Raw genomic sequence first — 19,784 nt, 5'->3', positions numbered from 1 at the left:
GGATGGGAAGTTCTCTCCAATCCTATTCAACAAGTCGGGATCTTAATGGTTCAAGAGTTCTATGCAAATGCATGGATCATTAGGAACCATGATCAAAGTATGAACCCGAATCCAAAGAATTGGCTTACAATGGTTCGGGGGAAATACTTAGATTTCAGTCCAGAAAATGTAAGGTTGGCGTTCAACTTGCCAATGATGCAAGAAAACACACGCCCCTACACTAGAAGGGTCAACTTTGATCAAAGGTTGGACCAAGTCCTCATCGACATATGTGAGGAAGGAGCTCAGTGGAAAAGAGACTCAAGAGGCAAACCGGTGCAATTGAGAAGACCGGACTTGAAACCTATGGCTAGAGGATGGTTGGAATTCATCCAACGCTCCATCATTCCTACTAGAAATCGATCCGAAGTAACTGTGGATCGGGCTATCATGATCCATAGTATCATGATTGGGGAGGAAATGGAAGTTTATGAGATTATACCTCAAGAACTCTACAAGGTGGCTGACAAGTCCTTCACTTTGGCAAGGTTAGCCTTCCCTCATCTCATCTGTCACCTCTGCAATTCAGCAGAAATTGACATAGAGGAAGACACCTTCATTGATGAGGACAAGCCCATCACTAAGAAAAGGATGGAGCAAACAAGAGAGCCCACTCATGGACCTCAACAAGAACATGAGGAAATTCCTCATCATGAAATCCCTGAGATGCCTCAAGGGATGCACTTTCCTCTACAAAACTATTGGGAGCAAATTAACACCTCCCTAGGAGAATTAAGTTCCAACATGGGACAGCTAAGGGTGGAGCACCAAGAGCACTCCATCATTCTCCATGAGATTAGAGAAGATCAAAGAGCTATGAGGGAGGAGCAACAAAGGCAAGGAACAGACATAGAGGAGATCAAGAGAACCATTGGTTCTTCAAGAGGAAGAAGATGCCACCCTCACTAAGGTGGACTCGTTCCTTAATCTCCTTGTCGACTTATTTTTTTTCGTTCTCTATGCTTTATGTTTATTTATGTTTGTGTCTTTATTACATGATCATTAGTATCTTAGTGTCTATGCCTTAAAGCTATGAATGTCCTATGAATCCATCACCTTTCTTAAATGAAAAATATTTTAATTACAAAAGAACAAGAAGTACATGGTTTCGAATTCTATCTTGAAATTAGTTTAATTATTTTGATGTGGTGACAATACTTTTTGTTTTCTGAATGAATGTTTGAATAGTGCATATTTTTGAATTTGTTGTTTATGAATGTTAAAATTGTTGGCTCTTGAAAGAATGATGGAAAAGGAGAAATGTTATTGATAATCTAAAAAATCATAAAATTGATTCTTGAAGCAAGAAAAAGCAGTGAAAAGCTTGTGAAAAACTGAAAAAAAATGGCAAAAAAAATATAATAAAAGAAAAAGAAAGAAAAAGAAAAAGCAAGTAGAAAAAGCCAATAGCCCTTTAAACCAAAAGGCAAGGGTAAAATAAAAAGGATCCAAGGCTTTGAGCATTAATGATAGGAGGGCCCAAAGGAATAAAATCCTGGCCTAAGCGGCTAAACCAAGCTGTCCCTAACCATGTGCTTGTGGCGTGAAGGTGTCAAGTGAAAAGCTTGAGACTGAGCGGTTAAAGTCGTGATCCAAAGCAAAAAGAGTGTGCTTAAGAACCCTGGACACCTCTAGTTGGGGACTCTAGCAAAGCTTAGTCACAATTTGAAAAGGTTCACCCAGTTATGTGTCTGTGGCATTTATGTATCCGGTGGTAATACTGGAAAACAAAGTGCTTAGGGCCACGGCCAAGACTCATAAAGTAGCTGTGTTCAAGAATCAACATACTGAACTAGGAGAATCAATAACACTATCTAAATTCTAAGTTCCTATAGATGCCAATCATTCTAAACTTCAATGGATAAAGTGAGATGCGAAAACTATTCAGAGGCAAAAAGCTACTAGTCCCACTCATCTAATTGGAGCTAAGTTTCATTGATATTTTGGAATTTATAGTATATTCTCTTATTTTTATCCTATTTGATTTTTAGTTGCTTGGGGACAAGCAACAATTTAAGTTTGGTTTTGTGATGAGCAGATAATTTATACGCTTTTTGGCATTGTTTTTAGGTAGTTTTTAGTAGGATCTAGCTACTTTTTAGTGTATTTTTATTAGTTTTCAAGAAAAATTCACATTTCTGGACTTTACTATGAGTTTATGTGTTTTTCTGTGATTTCAGGTATTTTTTGGCTGAAACTGAGGGACCTGAGCAAAAATCTAATTCAGAGGCTGAAAGGACTGCAGATGCTGTTGGATTATGACCTCCCTACACTCGAAATAGATTTTCTGGAGCTACAGAAACTCAATTGGCACACTCTCAATTGCATTGGAAATTAAACATCCTGGGCTTTCCAGCAATATATAATAGTTCACACTTTGACCGAGTTTTAACGACGCAAACGGGCATTTAAACGCCAGTTTTTTGCCTTATTCTGGCGTTAAACGCCAGAACTGAGTTACAAGCTGGAGTTAAATGCCCAAACTGGCACCAAAGCTGGCGTTAAACTCCAAGAAGAGTCTCTACACATGAAAGCTTCAATGCTCAGCCCAAGCACACACCAAGTGGGCTCCGGAAGTGGATTTCTGCACTATCTGCACTTAGTTACTTATTTTCTGTAACCCTAGCTACTAGTTTAGTGTAAAAACTACTTTTAGTGATTTATTTTATATCTTTGATCAGTTTTATGCTATCATAGATCATTGTACACGTTTGGAGGCTGGCTTCACGGCCATGCCTAGACCTTTCACTTATGTATTTTCAACGGTGGAGTTTCTACACCCCACAGACTAAGGTGTGGAGCTTTGCTGTTCCTCATGAATTAATGCAAAGTACTATTGTTTTTCTATTCAACTCAAGCTTATTCTTATTCTAAGATATTCATTCGCACACAAGAACATGATGAATGTGATGATCAAGTGACACTCATCACCATTCTCACTTATGAACGTGTGCCTGACAAACACTTCCGTTCTACATGAAAACAAGCTTGAATGCATATCTCTTAGTGTCCTGGTTCACGATCAGTGTCTTCGTGGTATAGACTAGAATTATTGGTGGCCATTCCTGAGATCCGAAAAGTCTAAACCTTGTCTGTGGTATTCCGAGTAGGATCTGGGAAGGGATGACTGTGATGAGCTTCAAACTCGCAAGTGTTGGGCGTAGTGACAGACGCAAAAGGATCAATGGATCCTATTCCACCATGAGTGAGAACCGATAGATGATTAGTCGTGCGGTGACAGCGCATTTGGACCATTTTCACTGAGAGGACGGACGGTAGCCATTGACAACGGTGGTCCCCCAACATACAGTTTGCCATGGAAAGGAGTACGAATGATTGAATGAAGACAGTAGGAAAGCAGAGGTTTAGAAGGAACAAAGCATCTTCATATGCTTATCTGAAATCCCACCAATGAATTACATAAGGATTTCTATCTTATTTTATATTTTATTTATATTTTGATTCCCAAAACCTCATAACCATTTAAATCTACCTGACAGAGATTTACAAGATGACCATAGCTTGCTTCAAGCCGACAATCTCCGTGGGATTGACCTTTACTCACATAAGGTTTATTACTTGGACGACCCAGTGCACTTGTTGGTTAGTTGTGTGGAGTTGTGAAAAAGAGTTGAGATTACGATCGTGCGTACCAAGTTCTTGGCGCCGTTTCAGAGATCACAATTTTGTGCACCAAGATTTCAGTACCAAAATAGAAGTGTGAAATTGCAGAAGAATCAAATTCGAATGAAAACTTAGATCAACTTTAAAATCCTAAAAGAGAAGTTGACAATTGTAGAAGAAAGATAAAACAAAAAGGAAACTAAAATCTCAATTGCTCTCTTAACAAAACAAAAAAGAAGAAATTGCAGAAGAAAGAAAACTAAGATCAGATCTCCAATTCTTAGAACTATCAAAGGAAAAGTAAAAGATGATTCTTAGATGAAGAAATTCAGCAGAATTTTTCAATCCAAGTTCAAGACCCAAGAACAGAAAAGTAGAGGTTGCAAAAGAAAGAAAACAAAACAGAAGGAGAAAATTCAGATCTGATCTCCAATTCTAAAATTCTAAAAATGAAAATTCAAAAAGAGCCCCAATGAAATCAAATTCCTATCTATTTATACACTTTCCAATTCTGGCTTCCCGTACTTGAAGTGGGCTTTTTAGCCTTGTATGAAGTGGATCAGAATCGCCATTTGTTGCAGCTTCTAGGGGAACGTTGTGTTCTCAAAGTGAGCGCAGTGTTCACTTTTCCACGTGTATACCTCCCATACGCGTGCGCGTCCTTTTACGGTTTTTCCTCATCGACGCGTACGCGTCATGTACGTGTACCGTCACCATCAATCTTCCGCTCCAAACACGCCCGTGCGTCCCTTTCTCGCGTACGCGTCGTTGGTAGCATTCTCTTAATGAGCGCTACGTTGGCTTAGTGAGTGCTGCCCATGCGTGCACATCTTCCACGCGTGCACGTGGGTAGCAAAATACCACTTCCATGCTTCAACTTCACTCACGCGTTCGTGTGATTCCTTCCAAGTCCACAATCAACGCGTGCGCGTCATGCACGCGTGCGCGTCGACTTCAAAATTTTGCCTCCAAACTTAAATCTTGCCCGAAAATGCTGGCTTGCTGAACGTAGCGCTTTCTTTTGAAACAAGTGCCAAACACTTCCACATGTATGCGTCGGTTTTTAAAAAGTGCCCCTAACGCGTAAGCGTCCCATGCGCGTGCACTTCGCTTACTGAGCGTGGCGTTCTTTATTTGAACGCAACATTATACTGCAGTGCTTCCCATTTTCTTCATTTTCTCACCTAAAATCAACCAAACAAGCAATCAAAGTCTCACCAAAATCATTAGAATTTGCATCATTCATAATAATCACTTAATTCTTGCATAAATCTCATGATTTTGTATAAAATAAATGATGTTTGTTTGAATTAAAATAATCATGAAATTCCACTCCAACTACTTACTTATTGTGCAAAAAAGTGTATAAAACCTAATGAAACAAATGAAAAATGCTTATGAAACTAGCATAAGATGACTTGTCATCACAACACTAAACTTAAATCTTGCTTGTCCTCAAGCAGCACTAAAACATGAGAAGAAATGAAAGAAAACATAGAAGCATATATGTCCTTATTTAGCAGGTAATTGAATTTGGTTCATTGGGTTTTATGCAGATGCAATTGAAGCTCTTCTTTCATTTAGGTTTCAGGATTGAAATGTCCCTTTAAATGATTGCCAGAGTTGCTGCTGTGAATCTTGTCATTCATCCATCCTTGGTATTTTCATTTTCTTTTGTTTTTTTGCCAGGAAGCTTACATTTTGATTCACAGCTGACTGTTATGTGTTGCAGCAGCTCTTTAGCTTTGTTTTTCAATCAACACATCTCCACCACAAACACTTGGCTCATAATTCATCCTAAGACATTGATGCCCAACACCTCTTTGGGTCACTAAATGCTTTGTAATTAGGTTACTCTTGATATTGGTGTCTAGCCTTATTATTTGTTTCTTTCATTTTTGTTGCCAATTCTTGGCTTTTCTTCCTTTTCTTATCTTATTCTTTCTTTTTCCAAGGATAATTATTAATAGAAAGCCTTACAACAGCAACTAAGTTCACACTACAAGAGATCATCCTAACCTTTATCCTTTATTAATGAGCTTACTTTAACAATCAAACATACATACCACCATTGAACTTTATTATCATTCCTACCACATTGGACATTTACTTTCTATTTTGCTCATCTTCTCTTATTTATGCAGATGAGGAACAAGATATGTATTCAAATAAGATGAGTAATGCAGACTCTTATACCTAGATCACTTAATTGAATAAAATCAAGACAGTGAACTAGCAGAGTGTAGCTAAGGGTAAAATTATTAGCAAGGAGAACACTTAAACTTTCAACTACAGCATAGCAGATATAAACCGTTGAGTAACAATACAACCTTTTGGTATCTTCCTGCTTTGTCTTTCATCCTCCTTCTTAGCTTTTATTCTTTTCTTACTAATGATGTATAGTCCTTCTAAAAAGTTGAATGGTTTTCTGTACTGGTAGTGAAAGTTGCTTGTCTCCCAAGCACTTGAAAAATGGTTAATATAGGCTTGTGAACTTACTTTGGTGTGTGAACACCAAACTTAGTCCATTGCCATTACCTCTTATACAACAGATCAACCATATATATATAAAACCTTGTGCTTTTGCAAAAAGGGAACAAAACTAAAAACTAGAAAGCATACAATGGTTGAGTAGTTTTTCTGATTGTTTGGAGCAAGTAACCATTTATGCAGAGGGTTGAAATGTGTTTTTAATTGAAAAATTTTGGTGGAACACCAAACTTAACATCCTTCGTTCACCCTTAAATTATTTTGGTGTGCAAGACCAAACTTAGCTCTTTGCAATATAGATAAACCTACTTAACCCTTTTATTGAAATAGTTAAGAAAAGAAACTACCTTTGGTTGGGTTGCCTCCCAACAAGTGCTTATTTATCGTCATTAGCTTGACGTCTTCCTTCTTTGTTCATCCTAGCTCCTGAACACTCTCTTCTTTGTTCCAAGATCCTCCCAGATAATGCTTAGCTCTTTGGCCATTTGCTGTGATTATTTCTTTTGTGGCTTCATTCAGAAGTTCAAGGCTTCCATGTGGGAAAACTTTAGTTATCAAATAAGGGCCAGTCCATTTAGACTTGAGTTTGCCAGGGAAAATCTTGAGCCTGGAATTGTATAGGAGTACTTGCTGTCCTGGTTTGAACTCTCTTTTCAAGATTTTCTTGTCATGCCACCTCTTAGTACTCTCCTTGTATATTTTTTCCTTCTCATAAGCTTCCAATCTGAACTCATCTAGCTTATTGAGTTGTAGTAACCTTTTCTCTCCTGCTACTTGAGAATCAAGATTGAAGAGTTTAGTGGCCCAGAAAGCTTTGTGTTCAAGCTCCACAGGGAGGTGACAAGACTTTTCATAGACTAGCTAAAATGGTGACTTCCCAATTGGAGTTTTGAATGCTGTTCTATATGCCCACAAAGTATCATCCAATTTTCTTGACCAGTCTTTCCTTGTGATTCCCACTGTCTTTTCTAGAATTTTCTTCAGCTCTCTGTTTGCCAATTCATCCTGGCCATTGGTCTGAGGGTGATATGGTGTGGCCACTTTATGAATTACTCCATATTTTTGGAGTAACTTTTCCATCTGTCTATTGCAAAAGTGGCTGCCACCATCACTGATAAGACATTTAGGTACTCCATACCTAGTGAAGATATGTCTCTTAAGAAATTGTAGAACAATTGGTGCATCACAGGTAGTTGTTGCTATAGCTTCCACCCATTTGGAGACATATTCTACAGCTATTAGAATGTATTTGAATGAATAGGATGGAGGAAAGGGACCCGTGAAATCTATACCCCAGAGATCAAACAGTTCCACTTCCAAAATGACGTTTTGAGGCATTTCATTCCTCTTTGTCAACCCTCCAGATCTTTGACATTCATTTCATTGGTGCACAAACTCTCTGGCATCTTTGAATATAGTTGGCCAATAAAATTCACTTTGAAGCACTTCAGCTCCTGTTCTTTCTAGCCCAAAATGTCCACCATAAGCTGAACCATGACAGTGCCACAATATGTCTTTCATCTCATTTTCAGGGATACACCTTCTAATCATCCCATCTGGACACCTTTTGAACAAGAATGGATCATCCCAAAATAATTTCTTGGCTTCATTGCACAGCTTCTTCACATGTTGCTTGGTGAACTCTTGAGGAATCTTCCTCCCCACCTTGTAGTTTGCAATGTCAGCAAACAAAGGTGCTTGCTGGATTTGCAGAAGGTATTCATCTGGGAATTTTTCATTCACTGGTTGTGGTGTATCTTGGTTAGCTTCTTGTGATAGTCTTGATAAATGGTCTGCCACTTGGTTCTCATTTTCTTTCTTATCCCGCACTTCAATGTCAAATTCTTGTAGTAGCAACACCCACCTAATAAGCATTGGCTTTGAATCCTGTTTAGACATGAGATACTTGAGAGCAGCATGATCCGTATATACTATAACTTTTGAACTAATCAAGTATTGTCTAAATTTGTCAAATGCATATACAATTGCCAAAAGCTCTTTCTCAGTGGTGGTATAATTTTTCTGTGCCTCATTCAACACCTTACTTGCATAGTATATAACATGATGCAACTTGTCTTTCTTTTGCCCCAATACAGCACCAATTGCAAAGTCACTTGCATCATGCATGAGTTCAAAAGGTAATTTCCAATCTGGGGGTGTGATGATTGGTGCTGTAGTGAGTTTTTTTTAAAGATTCGAAGGCATGCTTGCAATTGTCATCAAATATGAAAGGATTGTCAACCACTAGCAGATTGCCCAATGGTTTAGCTATTTTTGAAAGGTTTTTGATAAATCTCCTATAAAAACCAGCATGTCAAAAAAAACTTCTTACTGCTTTCACATTAACAGGTATAGAAAGTTTTTCTATGATTTCTATTTTAGCCTTATCAACTTCTATATCTTTGCTTGAAACTTTATGCCCAAGAACTATCCCTTCAGGAACCATGAAATGGCATGTCTCCCAATTCAAAACCAGATTAGTTTCTTGGCATCTTTTCAAGACAAGAGTTAAATCTACAAGCAAGTATCAAATGAATTGCCAAAGACAGAAAAATCATCCATGAAGACTTCTAAAAATTTTTCCACCATGTCAGAAAATATAGAAAGCACACACCTTTGAAAAGTTGTAGGGGTATTGCATAGCTCAAAAAACATCCTTCTGTAGGCAAAGACTCTGAATGGACATGTGAAGGAGGTCTTCTCTTGATCCTTGGGATCCACCACTATTTGATTGTAGCCAAAATACCCATCCAGGAAGCAGTAATATGCATGGCTTGCCAATCTTTCTAGCATTTGGTCAATGAAGGGGAGAGGGAAGTGATCCTTTCTCGTGGCATCATTCAGTCTTCTATAGTCAATGCACATTCTCCACCCTGTCACTGTCCTTGTGAGAATGAGTTCGTTCTTCTAATTGAAGATGACAGTCATGCCACGTTTCTTTTGCACCACTTGAACTGGGCTTACCCAAGAGCTATCAGAAATTGGGTATATAATTCCAGCATTCCACAGCATCATCACTTCTTTTTGAACCACCTCCTTCATGGTTGGGTTAAGCCTTCTTTGAGGTTGTACTACAGGCCTTGAATCTTCCTCCAGCAAAATTTTGTGCATACAGATAGCAGGGCTTATGCCCTTAATGTCATCAATAGTCCAACCCAAGGCTGTCTTGTGAGCTTTCAATATTTTAATCATCTTTGTTTCTTCTTCCATGTTTAATGAAGAATTAATGATCACTGGCAGGGCCTCATCTTCTCCAAGAAGTACATACTTGAGATGAGGGGAAAGAGGCTTTAATTCTTGTTTTGGCCTCTCCTTTGTCTTGCCTTCAGAGGAGATTTCTGCTACTTCCTCTTCTATGAAATCTTGCTCCACTTCTCTTTCCTCTTCTTATTCTTCCTGATCATTTGCTTTAAGTAACATCCCTTCTACTTCTTCTACCATTTCTACTCTCATATGCTTCTCTTTCTCAGGGGGGTATTACATGACTTTAAAGACATTGATGATCATTTTTTCATCATGCACCCTGAGGGTCATTTCTCCTTTCTCCACATCAATTATAGCTCTTGCTGTGGCTAAAAAGCGTCTCCCCAAGATGATTGAGTTATGTCCTTCTTCCTCCCTGTCCAAAATGACAAAGTCAGCAGGGAATATGAATTTTCCTACTTTCACTAACAAATTTTCCACAACACCATTAGGTATCTTGAGTGATCTATCGGCCATTTGAAGTGACATTCTGATGGGTTTGACTTTATTTATTACCATCTTTTCCATCAGTGAAAGTGGCATCAAATTGATGCTGGCACCTAGATCACAGAGAGCTTTTTCCAAAGTCATATTTCCAATGGTGCATGATATGATGAAACTCCCAGGATCTTTGAGTTTTGGTGGGAGCTCTTTTTGAATCACTGCACTGTATTCTTGTGTCCGGATCACAGTCTCCTTTTTATTCCAACTTCTCTGCTTGTTGATAAGCTCTTTAAGGAACTTAGCATAAAGGGGCATCTATTCTAGAGCTTCAGCAAGGAGAATGTTAATTTCCAGCTTCTTAAACACCTCTAGGAACTTCAGAAATTGTTGATCCTTGAGCTCTCTCTACAATCTTTGAGGGTATGGCAGAGGAGGAGTATAAGGTTTCACTTCCTTCCTCTGTTCTTGTGAATGCTCCTCCATAATTTTCTTTCCCTTCTTTGAAGATTATGGTTCTTCATCTTTCTGCTTGAGATCTTCCTGGTTTTTTCCTCAATTGTCACTTCTTCCTTGCTATTGGCGTTATCATTCTCTGCTGGCTTCTTGTGAGCTTCTTTATCATCCTTCAATGTTTTTCCACTCCTGAGTTGAATTGCTTTGAATTCTTCTATGGGATTTGGAATGGTATCACTAGGGAGAGTATTGGTTGGTCTTTCAGGCTGTTTAGATAGTTGGCCTATTTGTCTTTCCGGGTTTCTCAATGAAGCTTCATGATTATTGTTAGCTAACTCTTGATGCTTTATCATCTTCTCCATCATTATCTCCAGATTGGAGATTCTTTGAGCTTCTTGGGGTTGTTGTGGTTGAGTGTGGGGTGCAGGTGGTTGGTGGAGATTATTTTGGTTGGTTGATGGGTTGTAAGGTGAATAGAAGTTAGAATTGGGGTAGTTATTTTGTGGTTTTCTGTATGGATTTTAGTTAGTGTTTTGATGATTCTGGTGGTTTGTGTTGCGTGAGTTGTTTTGGTTGGAGCTCCTTTGCCATGAATTTTGGTTCTGGTTGTCTCCCCACCTTAGATTGGGATGGTTTCTCCAAGAGGAGTTGTAAGTGTCTCCATGAAATTCATTTTGTCTGCTACTCTTCATAAACTTTTTCATTCTGCCCCCATCCAACTAATGGTTGATTTGGAGTGCTCACTACTGTAATTTGAAGACCATCAATCCTCTTAGCCATCATCTCTATTTGCTGCTGGATCTGTTGGTGCATCACCTTATTTTGTGCGAAGATAGTGTCTACACCCTCAAGCTCCAACACACCCTTCCTTTGAGCTGGTTGGCGTTGCCTTTGATGACCATAAAAGTATTGATTGTTGGTCACAGTGTCTATGAGATTCAGCTGTCTTCATGTGTTGTAATGAGCCTCCTATTGAATAATCAAGGGCTTCTTGAGCTTTCAGTGTCAATCCTTCATAAAAATTTTGGAGTTTATCCCATTCATTGAACATCTCTGCTGGACACTTTCTGATCAAGGCCTTGTATCTTTCCCAGGCATCATACAGTGATTCTCCATCCGTTTGAGTGAATGTTTACACCTCTGTCTTCAATCTAATGATCCTCTGAGGTGGATAAAATTTGGCTAGGAATTTGCTCACTAGATCTTCCCAATTGTTGATGCTTTCCTTGGGAAATGTCTCTAGCCTTTGAGAAACCTTGTCCCTCAAGGAAAATGGGAACAGCAGCAGTTTGTAGATATCTGGATGCACAGCATTGGTTTTGATAGTTTCACAAATCCTCAGAAAGATGGATAAGTGTTGGGTAGGATCTTCAAGTGGACCTCCTCCATAGGAACAATTGTTCTGCACCAGAGTTATAAGTTGAGGCTTTAACTCAAAATTGTTTACATGAACATTGGGAGTCAGTATACTACTCGCATAAATTTCTTGGATTGGGGAAGGTATAGGAAGTTAGAACTCTCTTTTGAGGTGAGCCATTGTTGTTAGCCACTTCCTCTTGTGGATTAGGGAGATTTCCCTCCATCTCTTGGTCTTTCTCTTCTGATTCTTTTTCCCTAATAACACCCTTCCCTCTTGCTTCTCTTCTTAATCTCAGTAATGTCCTCTCTGGCTCAGAATCAAAAGAGATGGATTCACCTCTCCTTCCTCCTGGCATACAACACAAATAAAACCAGAAACCAAAACAAAGTACTCTAGTGCTAGAGTGTGGTTAAGATTAGTCGAAATAGAACCTCAAACAGTTAGAATGCTTACAAAAATAAAGAAAAAGTGCTTAATCTAGATTATCACCTACTTAATCATTGTCAATCTAAATCAATCCCTGTAACGGTGCTAAAAACTTGATGAGGGAAAATCTATTCCACACAAACTCACCGGCAAGTGTACCGGGTCGCATCAAGTAGTAATAACTCACAAGAGTGAGGTCGATCCCACATGGATTGATGGATTGAGCAACTTTAGTTTGGTGATGAATTTAGTTAAGCGAATATTTAATGATTTGAGTGAAATTTGATTAACAGAAGTGAAATTGCAAGAAAACTAAAGTGCAGAATGAAAATTGGCAGAATCTTAAAGTGCTGAAGGAGTAAATTGCAGAAACTTAAAGTACAAAAAATTAAATGAGCAGAAATTTAAAATGCAAGAAAGGTAAATAACTGAAACTTAAAGTGCAAGAAATTTAAATTGCTAAATTTAAACTGCTGATAAACTTAAATTGCATGAATATTAAAGGGATTTGGGTGTTGGGAATCAAAATAGAATTAAAAGAAAGTAAATTGTATGAAAACAGAGAACTCTCAAATAAAGAAATTTAAATAAGGATTTCAGTACCAAAACAGAAGTGTGAAATCGCAGAAGAATAAAATCAGAATCAAAACTTAGATCAACTTTAAAATCCTAAAAGAGAAGTTGACAATTTCAGAAGAAAGATAAAATAGAAAGGAAACTAAAATCTCAATTGCTCTCTTAACAAAACAAAAAAGAAGAAATTGCAGAAGAAAGAAAACTAAGATCATGTCTCCAATTCTTAGAACTATCAAAGGAAAAGAAAAAGATGATTCTTAGATGAAGAAATTCAGTAGAATTTTTCAATCCAAGTTCAAGACCCAAGAACAGAAAAGTAGAGGTTGCAGAAGAAAGAAAACAAAACAGAAAGAGAAAACTCAGATCTGATCTCCAATTCTAAAATTCTAAAAATGAAAATTCAAAGAGAGCCCCAATGAAATCAAATTCCTATCTATTTATACACTTTCCAATTCTGGCTTCCCGTACTTGAAGTGGGCTTTTTGGCCTTGTATGAAGTGGATTAGAATGGCCATTTGTTGCAGCTTCCAGGGGAACGTTGCGTTCTCAAAGTAAGCGAAGCGTTCATTTTTTCCACGCGTACGCGTCCCTTACGCGTGCGCGTCCTTTTGCGCTTTTTGCTCATCGACGTGTATGCGTCACCATCAATCTTCAGCTTCAAACACACCCGTGCGTCCCTTTCTCGCGTACGCATCGTTGGTAGCATTTTCTTAATGAGCGCTACGTTGGCTTAGTGAGCGCTGCCCACGCGTGCGCGTCTTTCACGCATGCGCGTGGGTAGCAAAATACCACTTCCACACTTCAGCTTCACTCACGCATTCGCGTGATTCCTTCCATGTCCACAATTGATGCGTGCGTGTCCTGCACGCGTGCGCATCGACTTCAAAATTTTGCCTCCAATCTTAAATCTTGCCCGAAAACACTGGCTTGCTGAACGTAGCGCTTTCTTTTGAAACGAGCGCCAAACACTTCCACACGTACGCGTGGGTCTTTAAAAAGTGCCCCTGACGCGTAAGCGTCCCATGCGCGTGCGCGTCGCTTACTGAGCGTGGCGTTCTTTATTTGAACGCAACATTATACTGCAGTGCTTCCTCTTTTCTTCATTTTCTCACCTAAAATCAACCAAGCAAGCAATCAAAGTCTCACCAAAATCATTAGAATTTGCATCATTCATAATAATCACTTAATTCTTGCTTAAATCTCATGATTTTGTATAAAATAAATGATGTTTGTTTGAATTAAAATAATCATGAAATTCCACTCCAACTACTTACTTATTGTGCAAAAAAGTGCATAAAATCTAATGAAACAAATGAAAAATTCTTGTAAAACTAGCATAAGATGACTTGTCATCACAACACCAAACTTAAATCTTGCTTGTCCTCAAGCAAGCACTGAAACATGAGAAGAAATGAAAGAAAACATAGAAGCATATATGTCCTTATTTAGCAGGTAATTGAATTTGGTTCATTGGGTTTTATGCAGATGCAATTGAAGCTCTTCTTTCATTTAGGTTTCAGGATTGAAATGTCCCTTTAAATGATTGCCAGAGTTGCTACTGTGAATCTTGTTATTCATCCATCCTTGGTATTTTCATTTTCTTTTGTTTTTCTGCCAAGAAGCTTACATTTTCATTCACAGCTGAGTGTTATGTGTTGCAGCAGCTCTTTAGCTTTGTTTTTCAATCAACACATCTCCACCACAAACACTTGGCTCACAATTCATCCTAAGACATTGATGCCTAGCACCTCTTTGGGTCACTAAATGCTTTGTAATTAGGTTGCTCTTGATAATGGACTTTCGGTTGATAATCCCGGATTGATTAACCCAAGTTACCAAGTTTTGAAATAATCCTCTGAACCTAATAATCCAAGTAGATCCTAATACAATAGCATCACAGGCATGTGTCCTAAGGTCCAAGCTATTGGTGTCTAGCCTTATTATTTGTTTCTTTCATTTTTGTTTCCAATTCTTGGCTTTTCTTCCTTTTCTTTTTTTATTCTTTCTTTTTCCAAGGATAATTATTAATAGAAAGCCTTACAACAGCAACTAAGTTCACACTACAAGGGATCATCCTAACCTTTATCCTTTATTAATGAGCTTACTTTAACAATCAAACATACATACCACTACTGAACTTTATTATCATTCCTACCACATTGGACATTTACTTTCTATTTTGCTCATCTTCTCTTATTTATGCAGATGAGGAACAAGACATGTATTAAAATAAGATGAGTAATGCAGACTCTTATAGCTAGATCAATTAATTGAATAAAATCAAGACAGTGAACTAGCAGAGTGTAGATAAGGGTAAACTTATTAGCAAGGAGACACTTAAACTTTCAACTATAGCACAGCAGATATAAACAGTTGAGTAACAATACAACCTTTTGGTATCTTCCTGCTTAGTCTTTCATCCTCCTTCTTAGCTTTTATTCTTTTCTTACTGATGATGTATAGTCCTTCCAAAAAGTTGAATGGTTTTCTGTACTGGTAGTGAAAGTTGCTTGTCTCCCAAGCACTTGAAAAATGGTTAATATAGGCTTGTGAACTTACTTTGGTTTGTGAACACCAAACTTAGTCCATTGCCATTACCTCTTATGCAATAGATCAACCATATATATAAAACCTTGTGCTTTTGCAAAAAGGGAACAAAACAAAAAACTAGAAAGCATACAATGGTTGAGTAGTTTTCCTAATTGTTTAGAGCTAGTAACCATTTATGCAAAGGGTTGAAATGTGTTTTTAACTAAAAAATTTTGGTGGAACACCAAACTTAACATCCTTCGTTCACCCTTAAATTATTTTGGTGTGCAACACCAAACTTAGCTCTTTGCAATATAGATAAACCTACTTAACCCTTTTATTGAAATAGTTAAGAAAAGAAACTACCTTTGGTTGGGTTGCCTCCCAACAAGCGCTTATTTATCGTCATTAGCTTGACGTCTTCCTTCTTTGTTCATCCTAGCTTCTGAACACTCTCTTCTTTGTTCCAAGATCCTCCCAGATATTACTTAGCTCTTTGGCCATTTGCTGTGATTATTTCTTTTGTGGCTTCAATCAGAAGTTTAAGGCTTCCACGTGGGAAAACTTTAGTTATCAAATAAGGGCCAGTCCATTTAGACTTGAGTTTTCCAGGGAAAATCTTGAGCCTGGAATTGTATAGGAGTACTTGCTGTCCTGGTTTGAACTCTCTTTTCAAGATTTTCTTATCATGCCACCTCTTAGCTCTCTCCTTGTATATTTTTGCATTCTCATAAGGAGTTTAGTGGCCTAGAAAGTTTTGTGTTCAAGCTCCACAGGGAGGTGACAAGACTTTTCATAGACTAGCTGAAATGGTGACTTTCCAATTGGAGTTTTGAATGCTGTTCTATATGCCCACAAAGCATCATCCAATTTTCTTGACCAGTCTTTCCTTGTGATCCCCACTGTCTTTTCTAGAATTTTTTTCAGCTCTCTGTTTGCCAATTCATCCTGGCCATTGGTATGAAGGTGATATGGTGTGGCCACTTTATGAATTACTCCATATTTTTGGAGTAACTTTTCCATCTGTCTCTTGCAAAAGTGGCTACCACCATCACTGATAAGACCTTTAGGTACTCCATACCTAGTGAAGATATGTCTCTTAAGAAATTGAAGAACAATTGGTGCATCACAGGTAGTTGTTGCTATAGCTTCCACCCATTTGGAGACATATTCTACTGCTATCAGAATGTATTTGAATGAATAGGATGGAGGAAAGGGACCCGTGACATCTATACCCCAGAGATCAAACATTTCCACTTCCAAAATGAAGTTTTGAGGCATTTCATTCCTCTTTGTCAACCCTCCAGATCTTTGACATTCATTGCAATGTTGCACAAACTCTCCGGCATCTTTGAATATAGTTGGCCAATAAAATTCACTTTGAAGCACTTTAGCTGCTGTTCTTTCTGGCCCAAAATATCCACCATAAGCTGAACCATGACAGTGCCACAATATGTCCTTTATCTCATTTTCAGGGATACACCTTCTAATCATTCCATCTGGACACCTTTTGAACAAGAATGGCTCATCCCAAAAGAATTTCTTGGCTTCATTGCACAGCTTCTTCACCTGTTGCTTGGTGAACTCTTGAGGAATCTTCCTCCCCACCTTGTAGTTTGCAATGTCAGTAAACCAAGGTGCTTGCTGGATTTGCAGAAGGTATTCATCTGGGAATTTTTCATTCACTGGTTGTGGTGTATCTTGGTTAGCTTCTTCTGATAGTCTTGATAAATGGTCTGCCACTTGGTTCTCATTTTCTTTCTTATCCCGCACTTCAATGTCAAATTCTTGTAGTAGCAACACCCACCTAATAAGCATTGGCTTTGAATCCTGTTTAGACATGAGATACTTGAGAGCAGCATGATCCGTATATACTATAACTTTTGAACTAATCAAGTATTGTCTAAATTTGTCAAATGCATATACAATTGCCAAAAGCTCTTTCTCAGTGGTGGTATAATTTTTCTGTGCCTCATTCAACACCTTACTTGCATAGTATATAACATGATGCAACTTGTCTTTCTTTTGCCCCAATACAGCACCAATTGCAAAGTCACTTGCATCACGCATGAGTTCAAAAGGTAATTCCCAATCTGGGGGTGTGATGATTGGTGCTGTAGTGAGTTTTTTTTAAAGATTCAAAGGCATGCTTGCAATTGTCATCAAATATGAAAGGATTGTCAACCACTAGCAGATTGCTCAATGGTTTAGCTATTTTTGAAAGGTTTTTGATAAATCTCCTGTAAAAACCAGCATGTCAAAGAAAACTTCTTACTGCTTTCACATTAACAGGTATAGAAAGTTTTTCTATGATTTCTATTTTAGCCTTATCAACTTCTATATCTTTGCTTGAAACTTTATGCCCAAGAACTATCCCTTCAGGAACCATGAAATGGCATGTCTCCCAATTCAAAACCAGATTAGTTTCTTGGCATCTTTTCAAGACAAGAGTTAAATCTACAAGCAAGTATCAAATGAATTGCCAAAGACAGAAAAATCATCCATGAAGACTTCTAAAAATTTTTCCACCATGTCAGAAAATATAGAAAGCACACACCTTTGAAAAGTTGTAGGGGCATTGCATAGCTCAAAAAACATCCTTCTGTAGGCAAAGACACTGAATGAACATGTGAAGGAGGTCTTCTCTTGATCCTTGGGATCCACCACTATTTGATTGTAGCCAAAATACCCATCCAGGAAGCAGTAATATGCATGGCTTGCCAATCTTTCTAGCATCTGGTCAATGAAAGGGAGAGGGAAGTGATCCTTTCCCGTGGCATCATTCAGTCTTCTATAGTCAATGCACATTCTCCACCCTGTCACTGTCCTTGTGGGAATGAGTTCGTTCTTCTCATTGAAGATGACAGTCATGCCACCTTTCTTTTGCACCACTTGAACTGGGCTTACCCAAGAGCTATCAAAAATTGGGTATATGATTCCAGCATTCAACAGCATCATCACTTCTTTTTGAACCACCTCCTTCATGGTTGGGTTAAGCCATCTTTGAGGTTGTACTACAGGCCTTGAATCTTCCCCCAGCAAAATTTTGTGCATACAGATAGCAGGGCTTATGCCCTTAATGTCATCAATAGTCCAACCCAAGGCTGTCTTGTGAGCTTTCAAGACTTTAATCAGCTTTGTTTCTTCTTCCATGTTTAAGGAAGAATTAATGATCACTGGTAGGACCTCCTCTTCTCCAAGAAATACATACTTGAGATGCGGGAAAAGAGGCTTTAATTCTTGTTTTAGCCTCTCCTTTGTCTTGCCTTCAGAGGAGATTTCTGCTACTTCTTCTTCTATGAAATCTTGCTTCACTTCGGTTTCCTCTTCTTATTCTTCCTAATCATTTGCTTCAAATAACATCCCTTCTACTTCTACCATTTCTACTCTCATATGCTTCTCTTTCTTAGGGGGTATTGCATGACTTTAAAGACCTTGATGATCATTTTTTCATCATGCACCCTGAGGGTCATTTCTCCTTTCTCCACATCATTTATAGCTCTTACTGTGGCTAAAAAGAGTCTCCCCAAGATGATTGAGTTATGTCCTTCTTCCTCCATGTCCAAAATGACAAAGTCAACAGGGAATATGAATTTTCCTAGTTTCACTAACAAATTCTCCACAACACCATTAGGTATCTTGAGTGATCTATCGGTCATTTGAAGTGACATTCTGATGGGTTTGACTTTATCTATTGCCATCTTTTTCATCAGTGAAAGTGGCATTAAATTGATGCTGGCACCTAGATCACAGAGAGCTTTTTCCAAAGTCATATTGCCTATGCTGCATGATATGATGAAACCCCCAGGATCTTTGAGTTTTGGTGGGAGCTCTTTTTGAATCAATGCACTGCATTCTTGTGTCAAGATTACAGTCTCCTTTTCATTCCAGCTTCTCTGCTTGTTGATAAGCTCTTTAAGGAACTTAGCATAAAGGGGAATCTGTTCTAGAGCTTCAGCAAGGGGAATGTTAATTTCCAGCTTCTTAAACACCTCTAGGAACTTTGGAAATTGTTGATCCTTGAGCTCTCTCTACAATCTTTGAAGGTATGGCAGAGGAGGAGTATAAGGTTTCACTTCCTTCCTCTGTTCTTGTGAATGCTCCTCCATAATTTTCTTTCCCTTCTTTGAAGATTGTGGTTCTTCATCTTTCTGCTTGAGCTCTTCTTGATTTTTTCTTTAATTGTCACTTCTTCCTTGCTCTTGGCATTATCATCCTCTGCTGGCTTCTTGTGAGCTTCTTTGTCATCCTTCAATATTTTCCACTCCTGAGTTGAATTGCTTTGCATTCTTCTATGGGATTTAGAATCGTATCACTAAGGAGAGTGTTGGTTGGTCTTTCAGGCTGTTTAGACAGTTGGCCTATTTGTCTTTCCAGGTTTCTCAATGAAGCTTCATGATTCTTGTTAGCTAACTCTTGATGCTTCATCATCTTCTTCATCATTATCTCCAGATTGGAGATTCTTTGAGCTTCTTGGGGTTGTTGTTGCTGAGTGTGGGGTACAGGTGGTTGGTGGAGATTATTTTGGTTGGTTGATGGGTTGTAAGGTGGATAGAAGTTAGAATTAGGGTAGTTATTTTGTGGTTTTCTGTATGGATTT

At 38.3% G+C, this 19,784-nt stretch overlaps 3 protein-coding genes across 3 annotated transcripts; all 3 read right to left on the bottom strand.

Moving 5' to 3' along the window:
- Positions 9,631-10,155, bottom strand: LOC107640786. The gene has a single exon (XM_016344286.1). The coding sequence runs from the start codon at positions 10,153-10,155 to the stop codon at positions 9,631-9,633; it is 525 nt and encodes a 174-aa protein (XP_016199772.1).
- On the bottom strand, positions 15,932-18,337 carry LOC107640785. Its single transcript, XM_016344284.1, has 3 exons — positions 18,092-18,337; positions 16,621-16,792; positions 15,932-16,533 (listed from the first exon to the last, which is right to left on the bottom strand). The coding sequence occupies exons 1-3, from the start codon at positions 18,335-18,337 to the stop codon at positions 15,932-15,934; spliced, it is 1,020 nt and encodes a 339-aa protein (XP_016199770.1).
- LOC107640784 lies at positions 18,574-19,472 on the bottom strand. Its single transcript, XM_016344283.1, has 2 exons — positions 19,374-19,472; positions 18,574-19,215 (listed from the first exon to the last, which is right to left on the bottom strand). The coding sequence occupies exons 1-2, from the start codon at positions 19,470-19,472 to the stop codon at positions 18,574-18,576; spliced, it is 741 nt and encodes a 246-aa protein (XP_016199769.1).

The sequence above is a fragment of the Arachis ipaensis genome, chromosome B05 (assembly GCF_000816755.2).
Source record: "Arachis ipaensis cultivar K30076 chromosome B05, Araip1.1, whole genome shotgun sequence".
Classification (NCBI taxonomy): Eukaryota; Viridiplantae; Streptophyta; class Magnoliopsida; order Fabales; family Fabaceae; genus Arachis; species Arachis ipaensis.
The sequence above is the reverse complement of the archived record's forward strand: the minus strand, read 5'-3'. Positions and strand labels throughout refer to the sequence as shown.